The sequence below is a fragment of the Vombatus ursinus genome, unplaced genomic scaffold, assembly GCF_900497805.2.
Source record: "Vombatus ursinus unplaced genomic scaffold, bare-nosed wombat genome assembly UNPS02014789.1, whole genome shotgun sequence".
NCBI lineage: Eukaryota > Metazoa > Chordata > Mammalia > Diprotodontia > Vombatidae > Vombatus > Vombatus ursinus.
Window position 1 is genome coordinate 18,549,593 of NW_020954567.1, and position 27,375 is coordinate 18,576,967.

The 27,375-nt window shown below is 42.4% G+C and overlaps 1 protein-coding gene across 2 annotated transcripts in view; it reads left to right on the forward strand.

Annotated features, from left to right (window-relative positions):
- The first annotated feature begins 3,849 nt into the window (after positions 1 to 3,849).
- FAM20B (FAM20B, glycosaminoglycan xylosylkinase) overlaps positions 3,850 to 27,375 on the forward strand; it is a 37,444-nt gene continuing 13,918 nt past the window's right edge. The window contains exons 1-4 of one of the 2 annotated variants that reach the window (XM_027868489.1): positions 3,850 to 3,927; positions 17,479 to 17,988; positions 23,435 to 23,521; positions 24,360 to 24,469. In XM_027868489.1, the coding sequence (XP_027724290.1) occupies positions 17,612 to 17,988; positions 23,435 to 23,521; positions 24,360 to 24,469 (574 nt within the window). In that variant the 5' untranslated portion in view covers positions 3,850 to 3,927; positions 17,479 to 17,611. Of the gene's footprint in view, positions 3,928 to 4,526; positions 4,593 to 17,478; positions 17,989 to 23,434; positions 23,522 to 24,359; positions 24,470 to 27,375 lie in introns of those variants that run through there. The other variant, XM_027868490.1, reaches the window with a different exon arrangement.

Here is a 27,375-nt window from a genome sequence, read left to right on the forward strand (position 1 = left end):
AAGTATCATTCATTTTATGTCATCCATTGGAAGGAAGAAAATTAGCATTTATGAAGTGCCAGACTCTGTGCCAGACACTGCTAAGATTTTTACAAATATGATCTCATTTGATCCTTACATCAGCTCTGTAAAGCAGGTGTTATTATTATCCCTATTTTACAGCTGAGGAAACTGAAGCAGACACAAGTTAAGTGACTTGGTCAAGGCCTCACAGCTAGTAAGTATCTGAGGCTGGATTTGAATTCAGGTTTTATTATCTACAAAAACTTTATAACTATACATAGTAAAACTATTGCTTACATCACTTGTTTTTAGATAGATCTTTGGCATTTAATCATATACTGGCCTGTTATGTTATTACTATTGAATGTGAGAAGTCTTAGGTTATGATTGTACCATTTTTGGGAGCACTCAGATCAGTGAGATCACAGAGCTATTGAAATGTTAAAATATATTCATGTTCTGTTTCTTAACTATATTGTAAGCTTCTTAAATACAAGGACCTGGTTTCATATAGAATTTTTTAAAATACCCCTTCAGCGCTCAGGTTGATGCTGGGCATATAATGCACGATTAATGATGTATGGAAAGCCTTTTCTAAATGAAAGTGATCACTCTCTGTTCTGAAATCTTGGAGTATGCTGTACCTTTCTAATCTCTTTTCCATAGTCTCATTTACAGAGCTGTAATTAGGAATTCTTGTACCTGAGGCAAATTCTGGTAGAAGGCTGGGGAAGATGTGAGTGGAGAGTGGTATGCAGAGACCAGTCTGACCATAAGTGCAATCATGTCCTCTACGGCTTGTGTGAGAGCAGTCCAGCTCCGTGAAAGGGGTGCCATAGCAGCATAACCCTGGTAGTGGCAGTCTAGGGGTCATTGCTTAGCATAGCAACACAGACCACAGAAAGACTGAGAGGTGAGATGCAAGAAACGTGGCTGCTGTGGAGGGAATCAACTTCTCCCATGTCAACAGAGTGGGAAAAAGCCCCATTTACCCCATGACTGTTACCATTTTTTTTTGGTAATATGATTATTAGTGTATTTGGCTCCCAGTAAGGGGTTGGTGATAGACTGCATGCATATAACCTGAGTTCCAGACTCCCTAAATCTAGAGAAGTTTATTGACATATTGGCCACAGATGGAAGATAAAATGTCAAGCTGGAAAGGGTGGTCAATAGAACTAAACTCTACAGAGAAGTCCAGAAGTCTTCTCTGCCAAAAGGCCCTAGAATTACTGGTAACTTTGGGGTTGTTTCAATTGAGAGGTGAGGTTGGGAACCAGATTGCAAGGACCTGAGAAATCTGTGGGAGGATAGGAAATGGAAAGCAGAAACCCTAGATAGCCTTTTCTAGGAATTCAACTGTGAAAGAGAAGGATGTTGGAAAAATAGCTCGAGGAGATGGGTGGATTAATTCAAGGGTTTATTTTATTTTGTTTTTTAAAAGATGGGGAGATCTAGGTATGTTTGCAGGTAGTGGGCAGGAGCCAATAGCTAGGGAAAGATTAAAGATAGGAGAGACAGAGAGAAAGAAGGGGGGTATGGGGTGGGGGAGAGAAAGAAGGAAGAGGAGGAAAAAAGAGAAAGAGGAAGAGAGAGAGATGGAAGGGAAGAGAGATAGGAGAGGGACAAAGAGAGATGGAAAAGAAAGAAAAGGGGAAAGAAAGGGGGAGGGAGAGGGAAAGAGGAAGAGAGATATAGAAGGGAAGAGACAGAGATGGAAGAGAAAGGGACAGAGAAAAGAAGAGAGAAAGGGAGGGAGGGAGAGGGAAAGAGGAAGAGAGATATCTAGAAGAGAGACAAAGAGATGGAAGAGAAAGGGAGAGAGAAAAGAGGAAAGAGGGGGAGGAGACAGAGAGAAAGAGAAAGAGAGAGAGAGAGACAGACAGACAGACAGATAGACAGAGATAGACAGACAGATCAAAAGTTGGAGCTGGAGGTTTTTCCCTGGAGCAAATTCTCAGAAGAGACAGAAGAGGACGGGATCAAGTACACAAGTGGATGGGTTAGCCTTGGTTGGCAAGAAAAAGGGCCACCTGTTCATCACATACTGGAGCAAAGGAGAGGATGTGGGATGAGGAAGAAAAGGAAGCTCAGGTAAGTAGATTGCCTCTCATAAATCCTACCCAAGTGGTCACTCCAGGTACTGGAGGCCTTCCTCTTACCCTCTAAGCATTCATTAGGTACCAACAGTATACCCTACACCACCCTGTCCACCACTTTTTCTGCACCTACATTTATCTGGTAATATCTTTTTTGTTGTTTATCCTACAGGAGAGGCAGTTTAGCTGATACAAAGACTCCTTGGAGTCAGGAAGAACTGGGTTCAGATGCTGCTTCTAAAGCTTAACTGGTTGTCACTTCACTTTTCAGTGCCCAAGGCGTCTTCCTAAGACTATAAATTACAGATGAGTTGCTGAAAACTCACACATTACCTTTCAAATCCCCCTCCCCCCATGTCAGTTCCATGCTCACCATGTATTTCAATCAATAAACATGCGTTAATCACCTACTGTGTACTGGGTACACTGGTCTTTGAGTAACACAGGATTGTGTAGTAGTCTTCATTGATTCCCAATCACCCTCTACCCTTCCTATACACTCTACATGTGTGGTCAGCCCAGGCCACAAGCTGCATGGGGGACGAAAGAGGCAGTCACTTGTAGTGGAAATACCTCAGAAAGTCCTTTCAAAAGTCAGAAAGTCCTGCGTTGAAATCCCACCCCTAACTGGCTGTGCCACCAGAGACTGGTTGCTGTACCTTCCTGAGTCTCAGCTTCCCCATCTGTAAAATGGTGATAACACCTACCCCAACCCACAGGGCTGGGCATGAGATCTGGAAAGTGCCCCATAAATGCCAAATTTACTATAATAACGTCAATAACATTATTACTAATATAACAATATTATTCTTACTATTCCTAAGGCTGCAAAGTTCATGAAATATGGAAAGTGCTCCATAAATGCCAAACGTTACTATTAAAATACCAACAATAAAATTACTAATATAACAGTATTATTATTACAATCATTAAGGCTTCAAAGTGCACGACATCTGGAAAGTGCTCCATAAATGCCAAATGTTACTATGATAATGTCAGTAATAGAATGACTACTGTAACTATTATTATTACAATTACTAAGGCTGCAAAGCGCATGAAATCTGGAAAGAGCCCCATAAATACCAGGTGTTACCATGATAATGTCAATAAAGAATTATTATTAAAATTATATTATTATTACTACGGAGGCAGAAGTGGAAGGGCCTGCTAAGGTACCGCCTGGGTGCCGGGGATAACTGGAGATCGAAGGCTGGACCAGGGTGGGGGCAGGCGGGCGCGGGTGCCCAGCGCGCTGTTCAAGACACTCAGGAGAACGTGGCCTGAGACTCGCGGGACTCGCGCGGGGCAGAGGGAGGTGAAGAAGTAGTGCCACGCAGCGGAGGGAAGGCCCACGAGGATTCCACCAGGGAGGCCGGAGCCGAGAAGGTTAAGCGCGGCTCGGCGCGGAAGAGAAGGAGTTAATGGTTAATGAGCAGCGGGGGCGGGGCTCTGGGGGAGGAGCCTGGGAGCCGTTGGGAGATCAAGCGGCCCCGCCCACGGGAGGCCTAGATGGGGAGGGGGCCGGGGGAGGAGAAGGGGCGACACCGGCTCTCTCTGATTGGCTTCGAGAGAGGCGTGACGCTAGGACGCTACCATCGCCGGGCCCGCGGAGGGGGAGGGAGGGACGGTGTGGGGACGGCGGGCGCGGGGACCAGGGGGCCGGGGATGGCCCGGCTGGGGCTGAGCACGAGCGGCGGCCGCGGCCGCGGGCGCAGAGGGCGGTGAGCGCGGGCGGCCGGCGAGCGCGGGCGGGCCCTCTCCGAGAAGGCGAGGCCGCGCCGGGCGGGCGGCCATGGATCGGGACTAGGGCCGGCGGGGCAGGCAGGTGAGCCGGGGCGGGGTGGGAGGGACCGGGGCCGGGGCCGTGGGGCGCCGCGACCCCTGCGGCCCTGCCTCGGGACGGGACCCAGGCTGAGAGCCCTACCCCGCTCCCGGGGCTGCGCTGGCTGCGTGGCCGCCGTCCCGCCGGGGCGCCATCCCGGACTCCCGGGCGCCCGGGGCAGCCCCCGGCCTTGACCTCGCCGGGGAGCGGGTGCCCGCCGTGCCCCGGCCCGAGCAGGTCCTGGCGGGAGAGGCTCAGGCTGGCATGCGTGCTGGGACCCGCGCCGGGGACCGACGCGTGCCGCTGCCCGGCCAGCCGCGGCTCTGGTCAGTTACGAGGAGGGTGTGCTCGGCCCAGCGGGGGGTGCGGGGTGGGGGATGCGCCCGGGCTGCTGGAGGTGGGCCGCACCTGAGGATGCGCCCGTGCGCCTTGCGAATGACAGAGCCGCTCTTTTTATTTTAGTGGGTTCAGGTTTTTTTACTTCCCATTGCCCCTAGAGGCTTCCTGCGCCCCACAGCCCCCCCGCCCCACCTCCCCACTTTCCACTAGAGCATCTTACTGTCGTTTTCGCTGGAGGATTTTTTGGTCCCAACTCATCTATCCTGTCACTGTGCCGCTTTGCCCCATCTGGCCGTGGGGCATTAGCTGGAAGCACCTAAAGGCCTGTGGTAAGGATTATTTTGCAGTCGCATTCCTTTGGTCTGTTTTTTTGTCATGCCGATAGTTTTCAGAGTTAGGCAGAACTTAAAAAAGGAAGGATATAGTAGATGCAAGCACGCATTGCATTTAGGGCGTCCTTTCTGGGTGTGATGGACCAGTCCCTGTTAGAATAGAAGCAAAAGGTTGCTGCTAAAGATGAATGTAAGGATTTGTCAAGGCAGGGACTGTCTTTTGCCTCTTTTTGTATCCCCAACACTTAGCACAGTGCCTGGTACATAGCAGGTGTTTACTAAGTGCTTTTTATTGATCAGTTGACACAAATTGGCCCTGTGACCCTGGGAAAGCCTCTCAGTGCCCCCCTCAGGCAACTCTTTAAGACTATAAATTGGAAAACTATGCTCTTACTAAATGTTTATTGCATTGAATAGCCTAGATATAGTTTGGTACATAAATAAATTTCAGGATGGTGACAAAGGGCAGCATCAAGTCATGAGATTATTTAAAAGATAATGCTTGCTATAGCCGAGCCAGCCACATCATTCATTGGATGGGTGAAGAATTTGTAATTTGTGGACATTTAAAAAGATGATTACCATTCTTTTGTAATTCTTAGCTATTGCTCCATAAAGCAGCAGTGACTTCCCTAAGCCTGATAGACTGCAAGTTGGACTTTAAGGCTTACAAAATGCTTTAAAATACATTGTCTAATTTATCTTCACTACAACCCTCTGGAGAAGGAGCTATAGATGACCTCTCATCTTTTTTTCAGAGAAGGAAACAGAGGTTTGCCCACAGTCACATATCTAGTAAGTGTGGCAGCTGGAATTTGAATCCCAGCTTCACCGGCAACTTCCACTGTAGGAGGCTGCATCTAAGCAGCGTAATCTTGGAAAATTCATTTAAACTCTGAGCTTCAGTTCATTTGTCTGACAAGATGAACTAACTGTGAGGCTTTGTCTACCTCAAAAATAATCTTTGAATCTAACCTGAACTGAAATTCCCTTTGTTTCCTTTGCTCTTAGAACATAGACTTCCTATATTTTGTCGATTTCTTTTCGCTTGTATAAAGCCAAAGCCAGTCTTCAGATCTTGGCTTGCGCTTCCTCTTTTTCTTTTTCTTTTTCTTTAAATAGTTAATTACAATGGTTGTCTTAGTTGATTATTGTCTCAGACTAGGAACAAGGCAAAGGCATTTGTAGCCTAAAGTTCTAGTTATTAATAACAAAATGGGACAGATGCTATTGAAGTGGGATACACTCTCCTAACGCTGGAAGTCAGGTCACCTAGTCTTAGAGCCAAGTAGTTTTAAAAGATTGAGAAGAGCAAGGCAGCAAGATATATATTCTTGGATTTTTATACTAATAAACTTGTATCCTTTTTATAACTTACATAAACCACAGCCACATTTGCCTCTGCAAAATAGGATACAGGAAGGCAGACTAGGTGTGTCTGTCAAAATAACAAATGGATATATTTTCTATACCTACCATGGGAAGTTTATTGCCAGAGTTTGTGTTTTTACAGAGTTTTTGATGTTGCTGCTATATCATTGTTAACAAACCTAGCCTAGAGATTTGGTAGCAGTCTTGGTAGACCTCCTAGGGTGGCTGAGTATCTTCTGGTACTAGATAGATGGGTCCCTTTCAACCCTTCCCCATTCCCACACGAGATCTCAGAGTTAAGGGACTCCAGAGGTCATCTAGTTCAATCCAGACAGGAAACTACAGAATATCTTGACAATTGATCATTTGAAGATCTTAGTGAAACTGCTACTTTCTAAGGTAGCATACTCTACTTTTAGATAGCTCAGATTATTAGGATTTTCTTTGCATATGAGGCAGTACTATTCTTCTTTGCAGCTTTTATTCATCGTTTCTACTTCTGCCTCCTGGGGCCAAGTAGGACAAATATAATCTTGCTTCCACCTTACAGCCCTTAAGATATTTAAATCCAGCTGTCTTGACATCTTTCACCCCCCTCCCCCAAGTCTTCTCTTTTTCAGGCTAAATATCCCCAAATACTTAAACAAAGCTCTAAGGACATGAGTCACCTAAATCTCAGACTGGATAGAGCCCTGGGCCTGGAGTCAGGAAGACCTGAGTTCAAATTCAGCCTCAGACACTTACTAGCTGTGTGACCTTGGGCAAATCTTTTAACCATTGTTTGCCTCAGTTTCCTCAACTGTAGAGTGAGGATAATAACAGCATCTACCTCGAAGGGTTATTGTGAGGATCAAGTGAGATAATTCTTGTAAAGCATTTAGCATAATTCCTGGCACATAGTAAGTAGTATAGAAATGCTAGCTATGATTACCTAATATTATTGAGACCCTTTACCCTCCTTTGGTTGCTCTCCAACTCGAGTTCTTCCTCAAGTGGGAGGCCCGGAACTGAACACGATACCTTCAGATGGGGCAAGAATACAGCAGAACTCTTAGCTCCCTGGACTTTTAATGCAGTATAAGATTTGCTTTCATTTTCTTAGCTATCAAAATCGCATAGTCAGCTTCTATTGATCGTATTGCCAGCTGAAACACCCAGATTTTTTTCAGACAAACTGCAATCTAGCCATGCCTTCCCCATTTTGTACTTGGGAAGTTTTATTTTTTGAACCCACATAAGATTATTAATTCCTAATTATCCTTCTACATCATTTCTTCCAGAGAAGCAGAATGGTATACTCGAAAAATCACCGGATTTGGTGTTAGGGGAGGCCTGGGCTCAAATTTAGCCTCTTGACACTAGCAGTGCAAATCTTAAAGCTCTATATAAATGCTAGCTAGCTGCTATACACTCCATTAATATTGCCTAAAATCTCATCTACAGTCGTATCATACTATTGGTTCATAGAATTTGTCTGTTGAAATACCCAGTAACTTATTTTTACATGTATCTAGATTTACCTTTCCCATATTATGCTTGTATAATGTATTTGTTTAACCTCAGTTCAGAACTTTAAATTTATTCCCATTAAATTTCATTTTGTTAGATTTGGCTCATCATTCTAGCCTGTCAAGATGTTTGGGGGCTAGGGGAAGGTTTTGATTCTGTCAGCTAATAGATTCTTCCCAAGTTCCTGCATCCACAAACTGTGATAAGTGTATCAACGTCTTCTTCAGAATCATCGATAAGAGTGTTGAACAGAATAGGGCCAAGTTAGTCCTGGCCTATTAGATTTGGAAGAAACCACAGAAACAGCTTTTCCCAATTCCAGGAGAGCAGCAAGCACCTATCCTTACTCTGGATCTGCTTCCATGATTAATTCTTGATCTACCAAACTAGACAAAGATATTATGAGAAGCTTTGTCAAGTGCCTTACTGAACACCAAATACATTGTGTCTATGTTCGCCTGCTCTACCAGACATAATCTTGTCCAAAAAAAAAAAGAAATAAGGTTCAACTGTCTTGACTTGTTTTTAGAGCACTTAAACTGACTTCTAGTGACCACCATATCTTTTTCAAAGTGTTTAGAAAATCAGCTATTTAATAATTCATTGTAGAATTTTATACAGAATCAATGTCAAGCTCATTGGACTGTAGTTTGCAAAATACCTTTCTCCCAGCCTTTAAAAACTGGAAGTTTTTTCTTGTTTCCGGTCTTCTATCATCTCTTCCTTTTCTTGCAGTTTCTCAATGATCACCAACAGATATCATCTCAGTTCAATTCAGCAAACATTTTTAAATGCCTTCTACATGTAAGACTCTCTATTAGGCTCAGGTTCTTTCAACATCCTGGGGTGCAGTTCAGCTAGGTCCACATACTCAGCTCATTTAGAGTTGCTGTGTGTTCCCCTACTTAGTATGGTTTCAGCCTACATTTCTTTATCTTATGCTACTCTTCTTCATGCACTCTGCATTCCAGAAAAACAGGTTTACTCACTATTCTCTGGTCTCATCCTCCCAATTTCAACTTCCTCACCTCCATGCACACTGCCCCCTTTGTCTGGTGTACTATTCCCCTCTTCCCCTGCACACATCTCTACCAACTGAAATTGTTCTCTTCCTTCAGTGCTCATCTCTGATGCTACATTGTCCTTGATTCTCACTATGTTATCTGGCCCTTAAATCTTTCATGCCAGACTTCTGTTTTAGTTATGTGGCTTTGTCTTCTCTACCTTCTGGTTCCCCTCAACTGTACCGAACGTTTCTCAAAGATAGAGGCTGTATCTTATTTCATTTTGTATCCTCTGGTGCCTAGCGTTGTACCTTGGGTCTAGTAGGGGTTTAAGAAGCTTTTGTTGCATTGATTTCTAGTGAATAGTTCCCTAGGGAAGGTGTGTATAAGGATGACTCATCCTTAGTGCAGTGAAACAGGTGTAGCCTATAAATGGTCTAAGGGAAATGTGTCAGTTGTTCATTGGGGCCAGTGTCAGTTATTTTAGTTCTACAATAGTTTAGGAGTCAGATGAATCATGATACAATGGAAATGACCTTGGATTTTGAGTCAAAGAACTTGGATTTGAACTCTGGCTGTCTGCCACTCACTCACTCTGTGACTTTAGGCAAGTCACGTCGGACTTCAGTATCTTCATCTGGAACATGAGGGGGTTGGAATAGCCAGTGAGTCAGTGAAAATTTGTTAAATGGCTACCTGCTAGCTCTCAAGGAGCTCATGCTAGATCAAGGGTTCTTAACCTCAGTTTAACTTGGTTTTTTAAAAATAATGTTTGGTAATTATATTTCAATATAATTGGTTTCCTTTCTGATCCTATGTATTGTATTTTATGTATTTTAAAACATCATTCTGAGAAGGGGTCTGCCAAAGGAGCCCATGACACCAAAAGGTTAAGCACCCCTGGACTAAATGAGGCTTAAAGTTCTATCCAGTTCTAACTCAGTAATCCTATGAGTCCCAAAAAGAGACTTCGTGCCAAGTCTACCGGTCATTCAGTCAGTAAACATGAAGTACCTACTATGTGCCAGGCACTGTGCTGGGTCTTTAGTGAGCCTGTGTAGCCAGCAAAACTTAAAGATAAAGGAAGCAGTTGTAGGGGCCTTAAAGACCTGAACCCTCAGTGAGGACTCATTTGACAGCTCTGCGTTCTTGAATGTTTTCCTTTCTCCAGGGCCTGCAAATATTTAAAAACTGAACCATTGAGTTCAAAAGAAATCCCTGCCCAGGTCTCTTCCCCACCTTTGCTAACCCACAGCTGGAACCACACATCTTGAGCCGTTCACACCTGCCCCCAGGATAATCACTCTTGTGCCTCCTATTTTTGAAGGTCACAGAATCATAGAATCCAAAGAGACCTCGGAAACTATGTAATCCAGCCCATCCCTTGACAAAAATTCCTTCCGCAGCATTTACTGGCGGTCATTTAGCTTTTGCTTTAAGATTACTAGTAAGAGGGAACCCATCCACTACCACTTCCTCCTAAGGTAGCCCATTCCTCTTTGCAATAGCTCTGATTGTTAGGGAGGTGGTTTCCCCCCCCCACTTCCTAATTCCTAACAATGTCTAATTTTTCTTTGTAACTTCTCAGTATTCCTAGTAGGATCAGATTAAGCTACATGAAGTATATAAATGATCTTTTTTCTTTCTTTTTTTTTTTTTTGGACCCCAACTGTGATGTGGTAAGGAACTCTATGGGTGGAGATTAAAATCTACTATGCAAAAGCAGGTTAAGCAGACAGCCAGTATATGTCAGAGACAGGATTTGGACTCTAGTCTTCCCAACTCTGAGGCAGCTAGATAGCTCAGTGGATAGAGCACTGGGCCTGAAGTCAGGAAGACTGTTCAAGTGTGACCTCAGACTCTTAACTTTGTGACCCTGGGCAAGTCATTTAGCCTCTTTTTGCCTTAATCCACTGGAGAAGGAAATGGCCAACCACTTCAGTATCTTTGCCAAGAAAACCCCATGGACCACATAGTATGGGGATGGGGTCATGAAGAGTCAGACACAACTAAACAACTGAACAACCACAACAATTTCCCACTTCCAATCCAGCTGTTTCCGTTATATCATACTGTCCCTCAAAGATGACGATATTTGGCTCCAACAGTAAATTTGGCAGTTCCTGTAATTTTACAAATATAAATTATTGTACTTGTTTATGCACTAAATACCACTTTCATACCTTTCCGAGGGTTATGAGATCAGAAAGTGCTTTGTAATCCTGAGTGTTTTGTAAGTGAAAAGGTCTATTTCCATACTATCCCAGAATAACATTATAAAATAAAACTTTTAAGAAGAAATGGTTACATTCTAACAGTAAAATGAATAAAACAGAAATCTTCACTATCTGGACCATTTAAAGGAGAATGCTGCTTCTGGAGCATGCTTTTAGATGACTGAAACCCATCCACAGTGGATTTTTAGCAGACCTTACAGCAGCAACAAGTTTTATTTCCAACCCCCCACCCACCCACCTTCCCACACCCCCCAGTAAGCCCCAGGAAGAAAGCCTTCTTCCTTGATTCCTGTCTAGTCTAAAAGTGGATTTATATGGTCAGGAAAATTGAGCACTTTTAAAAACGGGACACTTAGAGATTCCTTTATTCTCTTCCTTCTACTTCTACCTAAGGGACCAGAATATCTTCCATTGAGGCCTCAGTAACCAGTTCTGCTAAGCTCTCCTAACATTGTGATTATTACCATGTTTCCTGGACAGTTCTCTGGAGTTTAATATGCAGTTTCCATTTCTTTCTTACTCCAGAGCTTACAGGCTCAATCTGAGTAAATGTTTGAATGAAGGGGAAGACAGCAGGGAAGGTTTAACCCTGGGACCAGTCTGGGTGGGTGCCTGGGAGAATCTGACATTTTGTTCCAATAACTGCAGATGTGGTGCTATTCCCAAGGCATGTTAAAAAGCTTTACATTGAAAAGCCTATTTATGTTACAGTGGGAGAGGGGATGTCCAAGCTTGTCATTTAGAATACAGATCAATTCTTTTGAAGACTGGTGGACTGACTTAGATTTCTGCCCATCCACTTGCTATGGAGTAAGTCCTTGCTTCCCAAGTACTTCAGGCAATAATAGAGGTAAGAGAACAGGCCTGGGCACAGGGAGGGGGGAGCAGGCTAGGCAGGATGTGGTCCTAAGGCTCTGCCTTCCTGTTTGGAAGGAGCCCATCCTAAGACTACCTCTCTAGGGAGGTAATGCTGATAACAGTATTATTTACCTATAATCTTCATTTGGGAAGGGGAGAGAGTGAACATTTATAAAGTGCCTACAATGTGCCAAGCACTTTACAAATATTATCGCATTTGACCCTCACAACAACTCTTGAGGTTGCTGCTGTTACTATCCCCAGTTTACAATGGAAGAAACTAAAGTAGAGGTTGAGTGACTTGCCCAGTCACACTGCTAGTAAGTATCTGAGACTGATTTTGAATTCAGATCTTCCTCACTTCAGACCCAACACTCTATTCACTCTGCACTACTATGAATCATAGTGTATCAATTTCTATCACATAGAAAAGGAAGTTTTTGTTCACATTTCCAGAAAGATTTTCAATGTATGCATAAATTCAGCTCACTTACTTATTTTCTCTAGTTAATACATTGAAGTGCTGAGACTTGGGTTGGGGGAGTGGTCTAGTGGGGGCAAGAAACAAGAAAAACTCTAAGGGGTGCTTAGACTGGTTGTCTTACTCAGGTCGTAGTGGTTCCTCTCCCTCCCCCATCACCATTGAAGGTTTCTAATCTTAAGCCTTTGCCCTCAAAAATGGTGCTGGTATGGCAGGGAGCATGTTATAATGGGAGAAGGTAATATGTATGTATTAGGGACTGATAGAGGCAATAAACATTAAGGCTATTTGGTATTATTAACTTGGAAACACAACAAAAGCCCAGTCTCATATAGCTCCTAATTCTATCATTTTTAGTTGCTGCGAGGGTAGAAATTAGACTTCACCTGAGGAATGTCTTTAGTAATGTTGGAGGTATAATTGGAAGTCCCTTGATGAAACCCGTGGCCCAGGCTAATAATAATAAAAGAAGGTCAGAATTCATGCTCAAGAGAACACTGCTGTTGATGCTTCTCAGGAGACATCTGTGCGGTCGGCAACCCAGGCTGTAGGTGACCAATAGGACCTCAAGTTACTGTTCTTGTGTTACCTTTTCTCCCTTTAATCACCAACCTATATTGCTTCTATATAGCCATCGACTTAGGATTTCAGAAGGAAAAACTGATCACAGGCCCACTTTGCAGAGCTTCAACCTGGGAGTAAAAATGCCTTATTTTCTACTGTTTCTAAAGTTACCATTTGTTCCAACTTTTATATTAAAATCTTTTAATAAAATTGCTTTATCACCGCAAGTCCTAGTTTCCCTTTGAGTTGAAACTTTGTCCTGAATGCCACAAAGGTGAAAAGTCTAGAACATTACTGGCCTGTGTTAATTTCAAGAGTTTTTAGAAGGAAGAAGAGAGCTAGTACACTTGAATTCCATTCACACCTCTGCTGATTACTGCCTGTGTGACTTTGGCAAGCCCCTTAGCCTCCCTGGGCCAGAGGAGGGGGCTCGGCTAGATGACCCCTAAAGTACCTGCCAGTTCTAGATCTGTGGGTCTAGAGAGTGGTACATGAAGGAGATCAAGCAGATTCCTCTGGAAAGAAGGGGATGGGCAACAGTGGCTGCCCTGCTTTAATTTACTTTGAGCCTGATATGAGAGGTGGCAATAGAAGTCTTTTCTAGAATTTGTGAAATACTTCTGCTCTGAAATAAGAATATCTTGTACCCCTAAAAGGGTCCAAAATAGTGAGAAACATGGTGCCTTTCTGTTTACGCTAACTAGAACGTGCTTAGATAATGAAATCAATGCACAACTAGCGTTCTAAGCTCCTTATTGGATATCCCTACAACCTTACTCACTTGGTGCACGAAATTCACCACCACTAATCCGGTTACCATTAGTTCCTCCAAATATTTTGGCTTGCCTTTCTCTCTGAGGGAGCAGCTGCTACTCTACTAGAAGAAAATATCTTCTGGAACTCATGTCTATATTTCCTTCAAGAAGAGATGCTCATCTCATTCCATTTTGTCAGAACAGGCATTTGGAGGATGGTGGAAGGGGCTCAATTGAGCCAGCACTTGGAAGCAGTTCAGATTGCATTTTTAATCCTTTATTAAATACTGACAAGAGGCAGCAGAGTGTAGTTGATGGAGAGCTGGCCTTGGAACCAAGGAAAATCTGGGTTCAAGTCCCCACCCCTACCCCAAACACACAACCGGCAATCACTTTACCTTTCAATGCTCAAGGCCACAGGGATCAAACATGCAGCCCTTGAAAGCTGCCAGTATAATTATGTACATTGTAAAGTGCAGAAAAATTTCAGTTTTTAAAATGGCTGAAGTTGGTTGAGTAGGACAGTGATGGGGTCAGACCTGTGTTTAGGAAAATTGCTTTAGCAAGTTGTGCAAAACAGCACCCAGTGTGGCCCAAACCAGATGGAAATGTTATGGGAAATAAGTAGCAAAATAAATAAAAATACAATAAAACATAGATAACATTACTTTTAAAGTTAAGTCAACTTATGGCCCACAGGGACTCTTTTGTATGTATTAGTGGCCCTTATTTCTATCCAAGTTTTGAGTTTGACATATCTGATGTGAAGGATAGCTCAGAGAGAAGAGGTTTGTGGCAGGGAGAAGCAAAGAGGAGGCAGTCGTACTAGTCCAGGTGAGGTGATCCTGGCTTGATCTGGTGCGATGTCCATGTGACCTATGTAAGAGCTTTTGTGGAAGAAGAAATAACAAGATTTAGCACCTGATTGGCTATGCAGAGGGAGGAGGTGAGGCTGGGAACTTGGGTAAGTAGAAATATGGTGTCTTCGCCAAAAATAGGGCAGTTCAAAAGAGGGCTGGGCAGAATAATATGATGAAAGCTGCAGTCGGTCACAACCCTCCACGCCTGCTAATCCTGTGGGACTCATGTGTGTCCCAGTGAAAATGCAAAGGGGATAGGCAGAGCTCTTTCCTGTCACTATCCTCAGTCACTATTCCAGAGTACTAGGCCTGCTCTGAGGGTGCCTACCCCACCATGGGATGTTCTGGAGGATGGTGAAGTAGCTATGCCAAGAGGAGCAGAAATTTCCCAGTAGCACCTGTGCAGTTGCCATGGGTGCCCATAGAGTGGTTGAAGTTATAATTTCTGAGGGACCCATATCGCCTGATAGGCAGAGGGATGAGTGGTGTGGGTGAAGTTTGGACGATATGGATAGGTGTGGTCGTGTTGGAGACGAGCCTTACAGTTGTCTCTCATGGAGTGGGTGGGGTGTGACCCATTTTCACACCCTTTGATTTACTGATCACATCAGACTATAGTCCCAACTAGTGAGATCCCAACTCAGTAGTATGACCTTGAGCCCCCGCCTTCTGGGCACACTCACCGCTTTGTCATTGGCTGCCCTAAATGGGCGCCCAGAACAGCACAGTAGTCCTCCAGCTGAGAGCTGATCAGGGGTAGCCCGTGGAATTGAATCAGACCAGGAATTAAGATCCTATAGTTACTGTCGTTGACTGAGATGGTTTCAGTACCCAAAAGTGGAGTCTGTGTCTGTCATCTGGCTTTAAACATGCTAAGATTAATAACAAATTAACATGAAAACAATGTTTAATCATCAGTACTTTGTACTTGCCCTCTCTCCAGCTAAATCCTGAAATGACTAAAACCAGCAGTCATTTAAAATCATATGATGTGCATTCTTATCACAGTTTAGTGGCTGTTTACAATGCCAAATAGATCGAGTGCATTCATTTATGAAAGGTCTTATGTATTTTTAAAAACAAGCAAAGGTACTATTATAATTCAGTGTTCTTGATTTGTAGTCTTCTAAGGAAATGGTTTTCAGTGACAATGTAATATATCTCTTCCTATTGTTCCTTTTTGCATTGGAAAGAATCTTAACATATGTTATAGGTATTTCATTACTGGAGAATGATATCCTTAAATAGTGTTATTTCCTTTATTTATAAAGTTAGCCAAATGAAGAATGTTTTTGTATTAATCGTACTTCAGAAAATATTGAAGGATTAAACTAAATACATTCTTCCTTCTTCCTTCTTTCTTCACTTCCCCATCCCCACAGTGGAAACAAGGCAAACTTTACAGGTCCTCTTGTGCCCATGTTACCTATCTTTGTTCCAGAGGACCCCAGGCCAAATCTGTGAGTGCTCAAGATACAGTAGCAGCAGGTTTGGTTCTGAAACTTCTAGAGGTGCTTTGTGCTGATGTGATTTCAAGAGTTGTTTTGCAAATAATTGAACTGTTAAAATTGTTCAAGATGGTGATGGAACCAGCAGAAAAACCTTTCTGAAATCTGGTCTCCGTGGCATTGCCTTGATCTTTCTTCTGTCAGTAATCACAGGCAGCTCATTTTATTGGATTTCACACTAAACTTGTTATAGTCACAGTCACATTTTAGATGTACTTGAATTGCCTTTGACTGTTTCAGCTAATAGTGTCATACACTTTCTGTGTAATGGTGAAGAAACAAAACAGGTGGCTGGGGATAATTAGAATTGGAATTTAGCTCTCACCTTCAGTTCTCCTGACTTAAAAAAAGAAAGAGGAAAGGAAGAGTGTGTTAATCACTGAATAACCTGCACAGCTGCTAGCTCACCAGTTGTGTTCCTGCTTAGAATTAAGGGAGCAGTCCCAAACTTTGGGCTGGAGTGACTTTATTTGAACAGTTTATCACTCTCCTTTGTATTGTGTTCACTTTCTTTGATGGATGGTCTTAACTATTAAATGTGCTTGGACAGAGTTTGTGATCTGTGCTCCGATTCTGCAGCAGAACCAATGGCAGATTATGATTGCTTTTCCATATCCAGTTAGAATGGAAAGAAATTTGACTAAGTATTAGGATGAAATTGATTCATAAGCTTTTGATTCTGTTGTGAGCTCTTAAATATAAAAGGTTCACGTAATGATTCCTGCTCAGAATATTATTTTCAATCCAAAGAAAAAAATATTTCATTATATGACAGTTTTGTCTGTTATTTTTATCACCAGTTCATACCAATGGCCCGATGGTGCTGTCTTACCAGTTAGCATTAGCTTTCTGGTCATGTTCTGCCAATAGCCAGATGGTGTAGGAATATGTTTTTCTTTCACCTAATTTAAATGGAGTTGATTATCCATATATTACAGGGACTTTAGTTTTGGAGAATAATTAGTAGAGACTGATTAGGGAGATATATCTGGGAATCTTGTTTAAATACATGAGCATTGATCGTGGCATGTGTGGAATTGTTTACAATTTGGATTTTTGGTTGAGATGCTGTTCTCCTTTCTTACCTTATTTGATTTTTGTTAGTTTACACTAAACTCTTGGCTGTCTGGGGCATTTAGAAGGTATTTGTAGAATTCATAAGGTAAAAAAAGTGTTGATGAGTTTCACTTTACCTCTTAATGATAGATTTCAAGTCTTGCCTCTCATACATACTTACTGTGTGACTGGATCACTTAAGCTCTCAGTGACCCAGGCAATTCCCTAAAACAAAGTTACAGAGGAATAGTCAATCTGTATTAGAGGACAGAGTTTCTACACCAATGAAATCACACTGCAGGTTCCTGTCTCCCCTCACCACCACCCACAATGATATTCTTTGGTCTAATAACTTTCTTCTTCCTGCCACTATTTTGATTTTCAACTTTATTATGTATTTGTAGAAGATCAGTAACTGTATTATGCGTACATGTAATATTACAAATACTGAATTATTCATTTTTAAGCATTTTAAGCATAAATCTGTACATAAAAAGGTAAAGATTAGAATTTTTACTAATTAGAACCATCTAAGCCAAATACTTAACCAATGAGACAAATTCATTTAAAATAATTGCCTTTCTGAAGATTGGAGTAAATAATTTGCCTGAAGTTATACCAGAAATAGATGCAGGTCTGCCAATTAACTTTAACCAAAGGTTTTGTATTTTGACTTGCAGGAATCCTAGGAGATGCTTTAGTGATGGGATGGACTAGTTCAAATGATAGTTATGCACTCTCCACATTAATTGCCACGTCCTCACCCTGACCAAAGAGAGAGCCTGGGCTGGGGGAGAAGGGAAGACGGTCGCCATGAAGCTGAAACAGCGAGCTGTCCTACTGGTCATCCTCCTTGTCATCTTTATCTTTACAAAAGTTTTCCTTATTGACAACTTGGACACTTCAGCTGCTAACCGTGAGGACCAGCGGGCCTTTCACCGAATGATGGCCAGCCTGCAGGTGGAGCTGGATCCTCGCCTGGAGCACACATTGCAGTCTCCTTGGGAGATTGCTGCTCAGTGGGTAGTTCCCCGGGAAGTGTACCCAGAAGAGACCCCTGAGCTGGGGGCCATCATGCATGCTATGGCCACCAAGAAGATTGTTAAGGCTGATGTGGGTTACAAGGGAACTCAGCTCAAAGCCTTATTGATACTCGAAGGGGGACAGAAAGTTGTCTTCAAACCTAAGCGGTGAGTCTTTGTCAAGGCAACACGTGGAACCCAGTTGTTGCACCTTCTGTAAGCCATGCATCTGTGGATGTAGCAAGCTCTCTTTACCTCATTTTCTTTATTTCTAAAAGGAAAGCTTTGGACTAGGTGACCTAAGACCCCTTCTAAGCTTTTAAAACTCAAGGGTCCTGGGGTTTTATCTCCCATTTTAAGGAAAAAAGCTAAGCCATGCAGCTAGCACCCAAATGACTTACTAAGCTATGGGATAAAACTAAGATAAATAAAAACATAAATAATAAATATGACAATATAAATATTAAAATAAGTATAAGATAAAACTAAGATAAAAATTGAGACGTGGAATGGTTGACAGTGACACCTTCTGGCTTATGTTGGGAATAGCAAGAATGATTTCCAAGGACGTTTATGGCTTTATTAGCCAAAGCTTAGGGCCTTGTCATAAAATAGTATACAGTTAAAGGGGACATATTTGTCACTATGTGTGAACTTGAACTATGGCTAGTTCCTAATTGGTATGAATCATGAACCTCCTATAGTGGTTGAATGTATTTGATTTCACACTAGTCAAAGATAATGATGTAAAATATGGTCTTTGGTTCCAACCTAGTGGAAAGCTACAGTTCAAACAATGGGACTGCGGTAGGGAATTCATTATTCCCAGTAATAGGGACCTAGCTGTAATATGGACTGCTAGGGTATGTATGTGCTTTTTTACCAGTAAGACCAATGAAATCCCTCAAAATCTATGGTATCCTCAGAGTACTTTCTCATATTGAGGACACTTTCCAATCCCATGGTGCTAGCTTTTGAGAGAAGTGTGATGTATTTTGCAGTTTGAAAGGACAAGATATGGGAGCAAAGGAACATTAAGGAGCATTAAACCTGATCCCTGTGGCAGACAGACACAATGCAGCTGAAGGGCCTGATGGAGCCTGAGGCAGAGGGGGGACACCTGCCCCTCCAACAGCTGGGGAGTGCAGAGTACAGTAAGGAAGTAACTGAGAGGTGAAGGGATGTCAGCTGGCATTTAAAGTTTTGTGTTTGGCAGCTAGTGAGGGTGCAAAGGAAAATGACACAGAACTAAGAAACTTTGGAGCTGGAAGGAAGCTTAGAGATCATCTGATACAATCTTCTCATTTTATAGATGAGTAAACCAAGACCCAGAGAAACCCAGTTAGTTCCCTTTCTACTCGACTATGCAGGAAATATATCTATTAAATTTGTTTTTCTCTCTAATATAGGAATTCCTCCAAAGGTACTAAGCAGGTACTTTGCAAAGCCAGTGGGAATTGTATAGAATCAGTTCTACTCCCTGACAGTCTGAGAGACTGTGCTGAAGGAGGGTCTACAAAAAGTGAAATTATGTGTGTGGAGGAAAGGAAACAAGTGGATTGCATACATTCAGACAAGAGGGGATGGCCAAGTGGAAGACTTTGTGTCTTGCCACGTCTTGTGTAGATTTTGAGAGTAAGATGCAGTATGAGTGAAGACTTGCAATAATTAGATGTGAATTTACCTGAGAGGAGAAAACAAATTAGTGATTAGGAGAGATAGCAGTAGGTTTAACATGCACTGGTGGGCCAAAACCAAAGACTGGCCAAGACCCTGCCTTCTTGTGATCTTTTAAATGCCCAAGTCAAGACATATAGCACACCTTTGGACCCTAACTACAGCAGCACTCCTATTTCAACTAATCCTTCCTACATGTTATAGTCAAAATAATCCTCCCCAAACACAAACTAATCTCTCTACTGCCCCTACTCAGAAAATTTCAGTGACTCTGGTTAATCAGAGCAGCTAAGTGATAATGGATAGAGTACTGAACCTGCAGTCAGGAAAACCTGAATTAAAATCCAGCCTCAGAAACAAGTCACTTAACCTCTGTTTGCCTAAGTTTCCTCATCTGTAAACTGGAAATAATAATAGTACCTACTTTCAGGGTTGTTGTGAGAATCAAATGAGATAATATTTGTAAATTGCTTAGCACAGAGCCTGGTATATTTTAGGCATTATATAAATGCTAGTTGTTATTCATTTCTGAACAGACTACAATCTAGTCCCACCTCATCCAACTTTTATTTTTTTCCTCTGAACGTAGTGGGTCTGCTCCCACTTCTAAACCTCTGCCTTCCTATACAATCAGGATGGTTTGCTACTAACTTGGAAAACTGAGCACCAGTTGGCTCTTAATTAGGTGGGTCTCCATATGCAGGAGATTTGGTGAACTAAGGAAAGTGGAGGCTTGTGAAGTACTTATAGACTTTGGTTGCTCTCCTTGAACGGCCAGTAAATTGTCATTCTGACGCCTAGTGCTTCAGAAACTGGTTCATCCCTGGTGTGAGAGCAGATTAATGACCTGAATTAGGCTCTGACGTTCTTTCCCAGAAGAATGAGGGTAATATAGTGGCAGTTATGGGATGAACTCTGCTGTTCTGTCAGTGACTTAAGATGAATAACTCTGTGCTGAGAGGATTGGGGCCCTCAGCACCATCACACAAAGAAGCCTGTCTCTCTTCAGGTCACCAGTGATGTTGCTTTATAACTCTATTTGGAGGGCCAGGTTCCTGATTTCCTGATGTTCTAGCAGTAGAGTCTGTTTGTTAAAGGCAAAATGTCAAAACACAGCCCCCTTTTTTTCCTCAGGCATTGCCTTAACTATAGAGGAGCTTTCTGAGTCTCTGAATCCACAGCAGGGAAGCAGTGATTCTCTGTAAGCACTAATGGTAGCCATGGAAGGTAGTGTGGTGTAATGGATGGGGAGCTGGAATGAAAGCAAAAAGGCCAAAGTTCAAGTCCTGCCTTTGATATACACCCTGCCTGAGTGACCCGGAACAAGTCACTTAGTCATGGTCAGTGCTCAAGGCAATTCTTGAAGATGAGAAGGTGCTGGCCTGCACTGGTAAGGGGAGTTTCCTGACCTGAGACGTAGACCTGCCAATGGAATCACAGGCCCAGTCCTGATTCCTGTCCCATAATTGTAGCTATACTATAGAAGGAAGACACTAAAAGGTGGCTCAGAATTGGGCTGTGGTCTGTGTTTGAGGCAAAGAGAGAAAATGTCACAATATTTGGTTGCTTCCATCCTTCCCACCCAAGCCCACCCAAGTGGATTTCTAGTAAGAGTTTACACTTCAGGCAACTTTAGAGCAGTCAGAGGGCTCTCTGATCTTTCATCAAAAGAAATGCACTGTAGCTCTCAGCATGCCTTCCTGTGGTTGGTTAGAGCTCTGCTCAGTGAAGTATTCAGGCTCTGGCCCCTCTCCCCCAGGCAGAGCAGGCTGCCCTTCAGGTGGGGTGGGTGTGGGTACTGCCTAACCAGATGCACTGTCTGCTCTGAACTCTGTTCTTCCTGAGAGGAATTGATCCCTAACTCCAAGGCAGTGCATGCTTTTTTTGTTTCTGTGCTTGTTTTTTGTTTTTTGTTTTTTTTTTTGACTAGGCAGTAGGGTTAAGTGACTTGCCCAGGGTCATACAGCTAGTAAGTGTTATGTGTCTGAGGCTAGATTTGAACTCAGATCCTCCAGACTTCAGGGCCGGTGCTTTATCCACTGCACCACCTGGCGCCCCTTGTGTGCTTGTTTTGAAGCATAAATGTTTAACTACTTTGCCTTGAAGGTGGGCTTTGGTGTCTGTTTTTGCACTGTATATACCACATCTATGCCAGTTACAAGAATCTGCTTTCGTGGTCCTCTGTGCACCTCATCTCTCTGCTTCCCCACAGTTGTCTCTGCATTGGAGGTGAGAGGGTACGAAGGGGAGCCGTGGCAGCTTACTTCTGTCTCAGTGTTTCTTTGTTTCCCAGTTCCTAAGTGAGGCCTTCAAAGTCCACTTCCAATTTAGGAAATGTGGGGAAGGTGAGCAGTAAAGATGGTAGGCAGTTACAGATTTCCATTATACTTCTCTTGTACTAGGGAGAAGGGAGTGTACAGAATGTCTCTTCTCTCTGTTTATTTAGTTCCATTCATAGGATGCCTCTGTCAAGATGACCGTAAGAACCCAGGATCAGAGAACCAAAGAACTAGAAAATGCTTTAAAAATCATTTAGCCCAACCCCCACGTTTTACAGATGAAGAAACTGAAGCACAGGAAATTTACAGTTTCTCCAAGTTGACATAATTAGGTAGTGGCAGAGCCAGGATGGGAATCCAGGACTCCTAACTCTGGTCCAGCATCCCTACTACTAGACAACATTTCCTGGAGTAGGTCTGAGAGAGGGAGAGAGCAAAAAAAAGCAAGTTTACTGCCAGGCATCTGAGAGTAAATTGAGGAGACTCTGTGCTACATTTACTCCATAAATTTTGTCTTCTTAGAAACCTGGGCAGTGGGGTATTTGTACTAGATAGGCAAAACTTTGCCTTACCAGCATAATCACTAATGGCAGTCCCTTATAGGAAATAAAGGCGTCATTAGTTCTCCAGTTAATAAATGGCCAAAGGATATGAACAATCTTCAGAAATATTGCAAACTATAAATGACTGCAAAAAGACACGCCCCCCAACTCCCTAATAGTAAAACAAATTCAAATTAAAATAACTCGGGAAGTTTCATCTCATACCATTTGCAAATTGGCAAAGATGGCAAAAAATAGAAACAGTCAGTGTTACAGGGACTCTGGAAAAACAGGCAGACTAGTGGATTGCTGGTGGAGCTCTAAATTAGACATTAATTTGGAACTACACAAGAGAAATGAGTAGCCTGTCCATACCTTTGACCTAATAATTCCACTACTGGGCCAATACCTCCAAGGAAGTAAAAGATGGAAACAAAGGTCCAACATATACAAAAATATCAGTGGCAGCACTCTTTATGGTAACATAAAACTAGAATCAATTGGGAAATGACTGAAAATCTATGCTATATGAATGTAATGTAATACTATTGTACCGATATTAGGATTTCAAGAGGTATAGGAAGATTTGTCTTAACAGATAGAAAATTAAATAAACAGAGCCAAGACAGCAATATCAGCAATAACTGCCAGAGTAGGAATGAAAACATCACTAAAAGGAAGCTGAAGTCTGGGTAATCAGAAAACCAGTGAAGGTCCCAAAGAGCAGATAATGGAACATAACTTCCCTCACATGAAAGAGACAAGGCAAATGACTTGCGACAAAGTATCGTTTTTATTTCCAATGAGGTCACTGGATTGGATATTTTTCTTAATTGTTTTTCTTTGTCACAAGAGAGTTTCCCTAGGTGGTTGAGGAGGAGGGCTGAAACGACTTTGATGTAAATACTAATGGCCTTAATAAAATGTAATTTAAAAAGAAATAAGATGTCTTATCCTGGGGAGTGACTGTGGAGGCCTTCTCTGATGCTGCCATCCTGTAGCAATGCATGAAGATCCTGAATTGTTCCAAGGGTTGACCAAAGCACAGTCTATGGGACAAATCTGGACTGGATGGGATTCACCTCCTGCCTCTCTGCTTGGGCCTGTCTTTTGCAGGTATAGCCGAGACTACGTGGTCGAAGGGGAGCCATATGCTGGTTATGACAGGCACAATGCAGAAGTTGCAGCCTTTCACTTGGACAGGTAAATGACTAGGTTTTTACATACGCTTGGGATTTTTTCTTTTAATCTTTCTCTCTTAGAAAGCAGTTGCAGAAGTTTTCCTGAAGCATGTTACTCCAATAATTTTGGCTTAATTCTCAGTTCATTCTAAATGAATAGGATCCTATTGATTTTGCATTGTTCACATCTGCATGACAACATTGGTTTCCAAGTGAATATTCTGACTCATGTGAACCGTTTCAGTTCCTGGTAAGGCCTTTGTTGATTATCAAGAAATTATGATATATAATTGCTAGATTTATTTATAAGAACTAGATACTGACCAAGGAAGGTTTTCCTTTCCAGATAACGGCCCAGCAAAATCGGAAGTCCAAGGTTAAGCCAAAATAGCATATTTGAGCTAGTTATTAAATGAAAATATAACATTGCAGATTTCTAGCTTGAAGGTCCTGTTTTTTGGTATTAGAACAAGTAATAATGGCTTTACTCCATGTTTCGAAACATAAATTGTGACACGTTTATGAGTCTCTGACATCTCAACAAAAAATCCTAAGCTGGATTGAAACTAAGAAGAGTGCATTTGCTATATTGCCAGTCTTGGAAAAAATAAATTAACAGTCTTCAGTCTTTTCAACCAAAGAGTAATGGCTCCATTGCCATTAGAGAAAAATCCCTTTTCAAATATTAGGAGACTTGAAGTGAGTTGTTCTTTGGGATTTTAGTTTCAGGCAAACTTACTGTAATTTTTACTTAGTGAAATAGCCCTCACTGGAAGTTTTGTACACATGTTTGTGAATCTAAAAGTGTCCTTCAAAATACTTTACTAACGGCTTGCTTTTTCTTCTTTCTTTCTTGATAGAATCTTAGGTTTCCGCCGTGCCCCCTTAGTGGTTGGGAGATTTGTGAATCTTCGAACTGAGATCAAGCCTGTTGCTACAGAGCAGTTACTGAGCACATTCTTAATTCTTGGTAAGGAAATTCAAAGAAATATTTAAATAGGGGAGTATTTAACTTAGTGACTAGGAATGGAATAGACTAGATCATTCCTCTTATCAATCTAACAGTAAGGAGTGGGCCCTCTGTGCTTATAGACCACATCTGGATGATGACGTTCATTTCTGGGCATCACATCTGAAAAGCAATTGTCAAAATAGGTTATGGCCAGGTGAGAATGATGAGGATGGTGATGAATCACAAAATTTTAGAGTTGGAAGGAATTACCAGAAAGAATCCCCCCTCTTCATACCTGCCAAATGATCATCCAGCCTTTGTTTGAAGCCCTCCAGTGACATGGGATTCACCACCTCCAAACACAGTACATGTTACTTAAGGAGTCTGGACTCTGTCGTGTGAGGAATAGTTGAAGGAGCTGGGTATCCCTACCTAACCCTGAGAAGAGACGACTAAAAGTAGATGTGAGAGCTGTCTTCAAAGGCACGAAGCGCCGTTTGTTTTGTTGTTCAGTCAGCAGAAAGTGCAAAGAGGCCATTTTACATCAGCATAAGGATTTTGTAATGACGCCGTCTGATACATGTAATGAGCTTCGGTCAGAAGTCCTGAGCTCCTGTTCAGCCCTTGAGACATTCAGGTAGAGTTTAGGTTCCCATTTGAGAGAGGAGGGGAAGTGTGGGAAGGTGTGGGAAGGTGAACCAGATTATCTCTAAGCTTCCCTTGAGCTCAACTTTATAAGGCTCTAACCTTAATTTACTTCTTTCTAAATTGTTTTATCCAAAAACCCACCAGATTTCCTTTTAACTGTGTTTTCTGTTGTCCAGTTAAAGTGTTCCTCTTGCTGTTCCTCATACGCACAGCTCCCTCCTACCTCCCCGTGTTTGCACTGGCATTTTTCCACGCTCACACTGCCCCTCTATTTCTTAGATTCCCTTGTTTCTCTCAAAACTATGCTCAAGCAATTTCTACATGAAACCCGTCCTGATTACCCAGCAGCCGATGCCCTTGCCCTAAAATGTATCTTATACGTCTTTTGTGTGTACGTGGCATCTCCCCCAAATAAGGTCTGATCCTTCAAGGCAGGGACTATTTCATTTTTATCTTTGGATCTCCAGCATCTAGGACAGTGCCTGGCACAAAGTCAACATTTACTAAATGCTTATTGCTTGATTGTGTATTCTACGTGTAACCAAAAGCACACAGCGTCACTGACTTGTCTCAGACATTTTGTTCTACTTAGTTGGTAGTAACAAGATTGCTAACCTCAATCCAGGTATTTCTAATGCCTATATAGGAATAACAGGTAGAGGTTTAGACATGCAGTCGGGAGGATCTGGGTTCAAGTCGAGCCGCTGACATCTGGCTTTGTGACCATGGGAGTTATTTCACCACTCGATCCCTCTGTCAACTCTAATGTTGTAAATTACTGATCTATCTAACACTGTTAAGTTATAGAGGAGTTGCTGATCTGCATCTGTGAAAGGACTGTCCACACCTGGATTTCCCAAAACTGATGGAAGTCACGAGTCTGGACCAAAAAAATGCTATGAATAATTCTGCAAAATGGACTTTTTTAGGGAAGTAATCGTTCAAGCCAAGGGCAGAAGTATTATCCAAGTGCGGTGTCACACAAAGAATTTGTTCCCTGAATGAAGCATTGAGTTGATCAGTCTCTCCCAGAGATTTGTTGTTTTCTCAGGCATCAGTAAGTGATCTTGTGTCTTAAAGCCTGGGGTCTGGTGGGGTAGAATGCCCTTTTATTTCTATAATCCCAAACTATTTCTTCTGCTCTTTGGATAGTAATGCAGCCCTCTAAGAATGTATATATTTTCATAGCATCCTCAGTCTTCTGATTGAAGCCTTATTGTAAAGTTTCCTTTGGGGAATTTCTAATTCTTAAATGATGGAATAATTGAAGACCATTGGCAATTGATTAACTCTTTTGTTAAACAGAAGGTTTATGCAGAGCACTGAGAGGTGAGAATAAGGACAAGTAAAAACACTGTTTCTGCCCTTAAGCAGCTTGAAATCTAGAGGGGAGATATAAGACACCCACTAATAATGACAGTACAAGGTGGTTTGTGCTAAGAGTAGGTGTTAAGAGTAGGAGCTCACATTTATCTGGTGCTTTCAGGTTTTCAAAGAGGAGTATATTGTATGAAAGGGGTCCAGAGGAATAAGAAATAACTTTTACTTTTGGTGTTCAAGGAAGGCTTCATGGAGGAGGTGGCATCTGAACTAAGCCTTGAAATAGAAGTAGGAGTTTCCTAGGCAGAGATGGAAGAGAGGCAGGGTGATCTAGGCAGAAGATTTAGAATAAGCACAGGGATGGGAAAGGGCAAAATGTTTTCAGGAAATGGCCTGGAGTCCAGTCTGACTAAATTGTGGAGTCTGAGCGAATAGTAGGAGAAAAGGCTTGGAAGATAGGATTGTGGAGGATGCTGAACACCAGGTCAAGCACACTGTACTTCAATCTGTAAGTAGTAAAGGCCATTGAAGGTTTTTGATCAAGGGAGTAAGAGATTCAGAGTATACTGTGTGAAGAGAAATATGGTGGCGATGGCATTGGCAATGCCATTGGCAGGCTGGATTGGATTGAGGAAAATAAGTCAAAAAGCTATTTTAATGGTTCGGGCATGAAGTAATCCCAGAACCTTGGGGGATGGGAGCAGGAGGAGCTAGCAAAAGAATCACAAAAAGAAAGTGTTCAGAGAAGTTGCTGGTCGACGAGGAGTCGACAGGAGCATTCATTGTCACAGAGCTTTAGAAGTGGAGCGGTGATGATCAACAGTGTCGAGCTGTGCAAGGCATTTATGCTGTGTGCCAAGGCTACAGAGAAGGTAAAAGACCAGATCTCACCGCTCAAGAAGTAGGTAGTCTAGGCAGAGAGAGGACACATACATGATAGACAGGCATGTACCGTA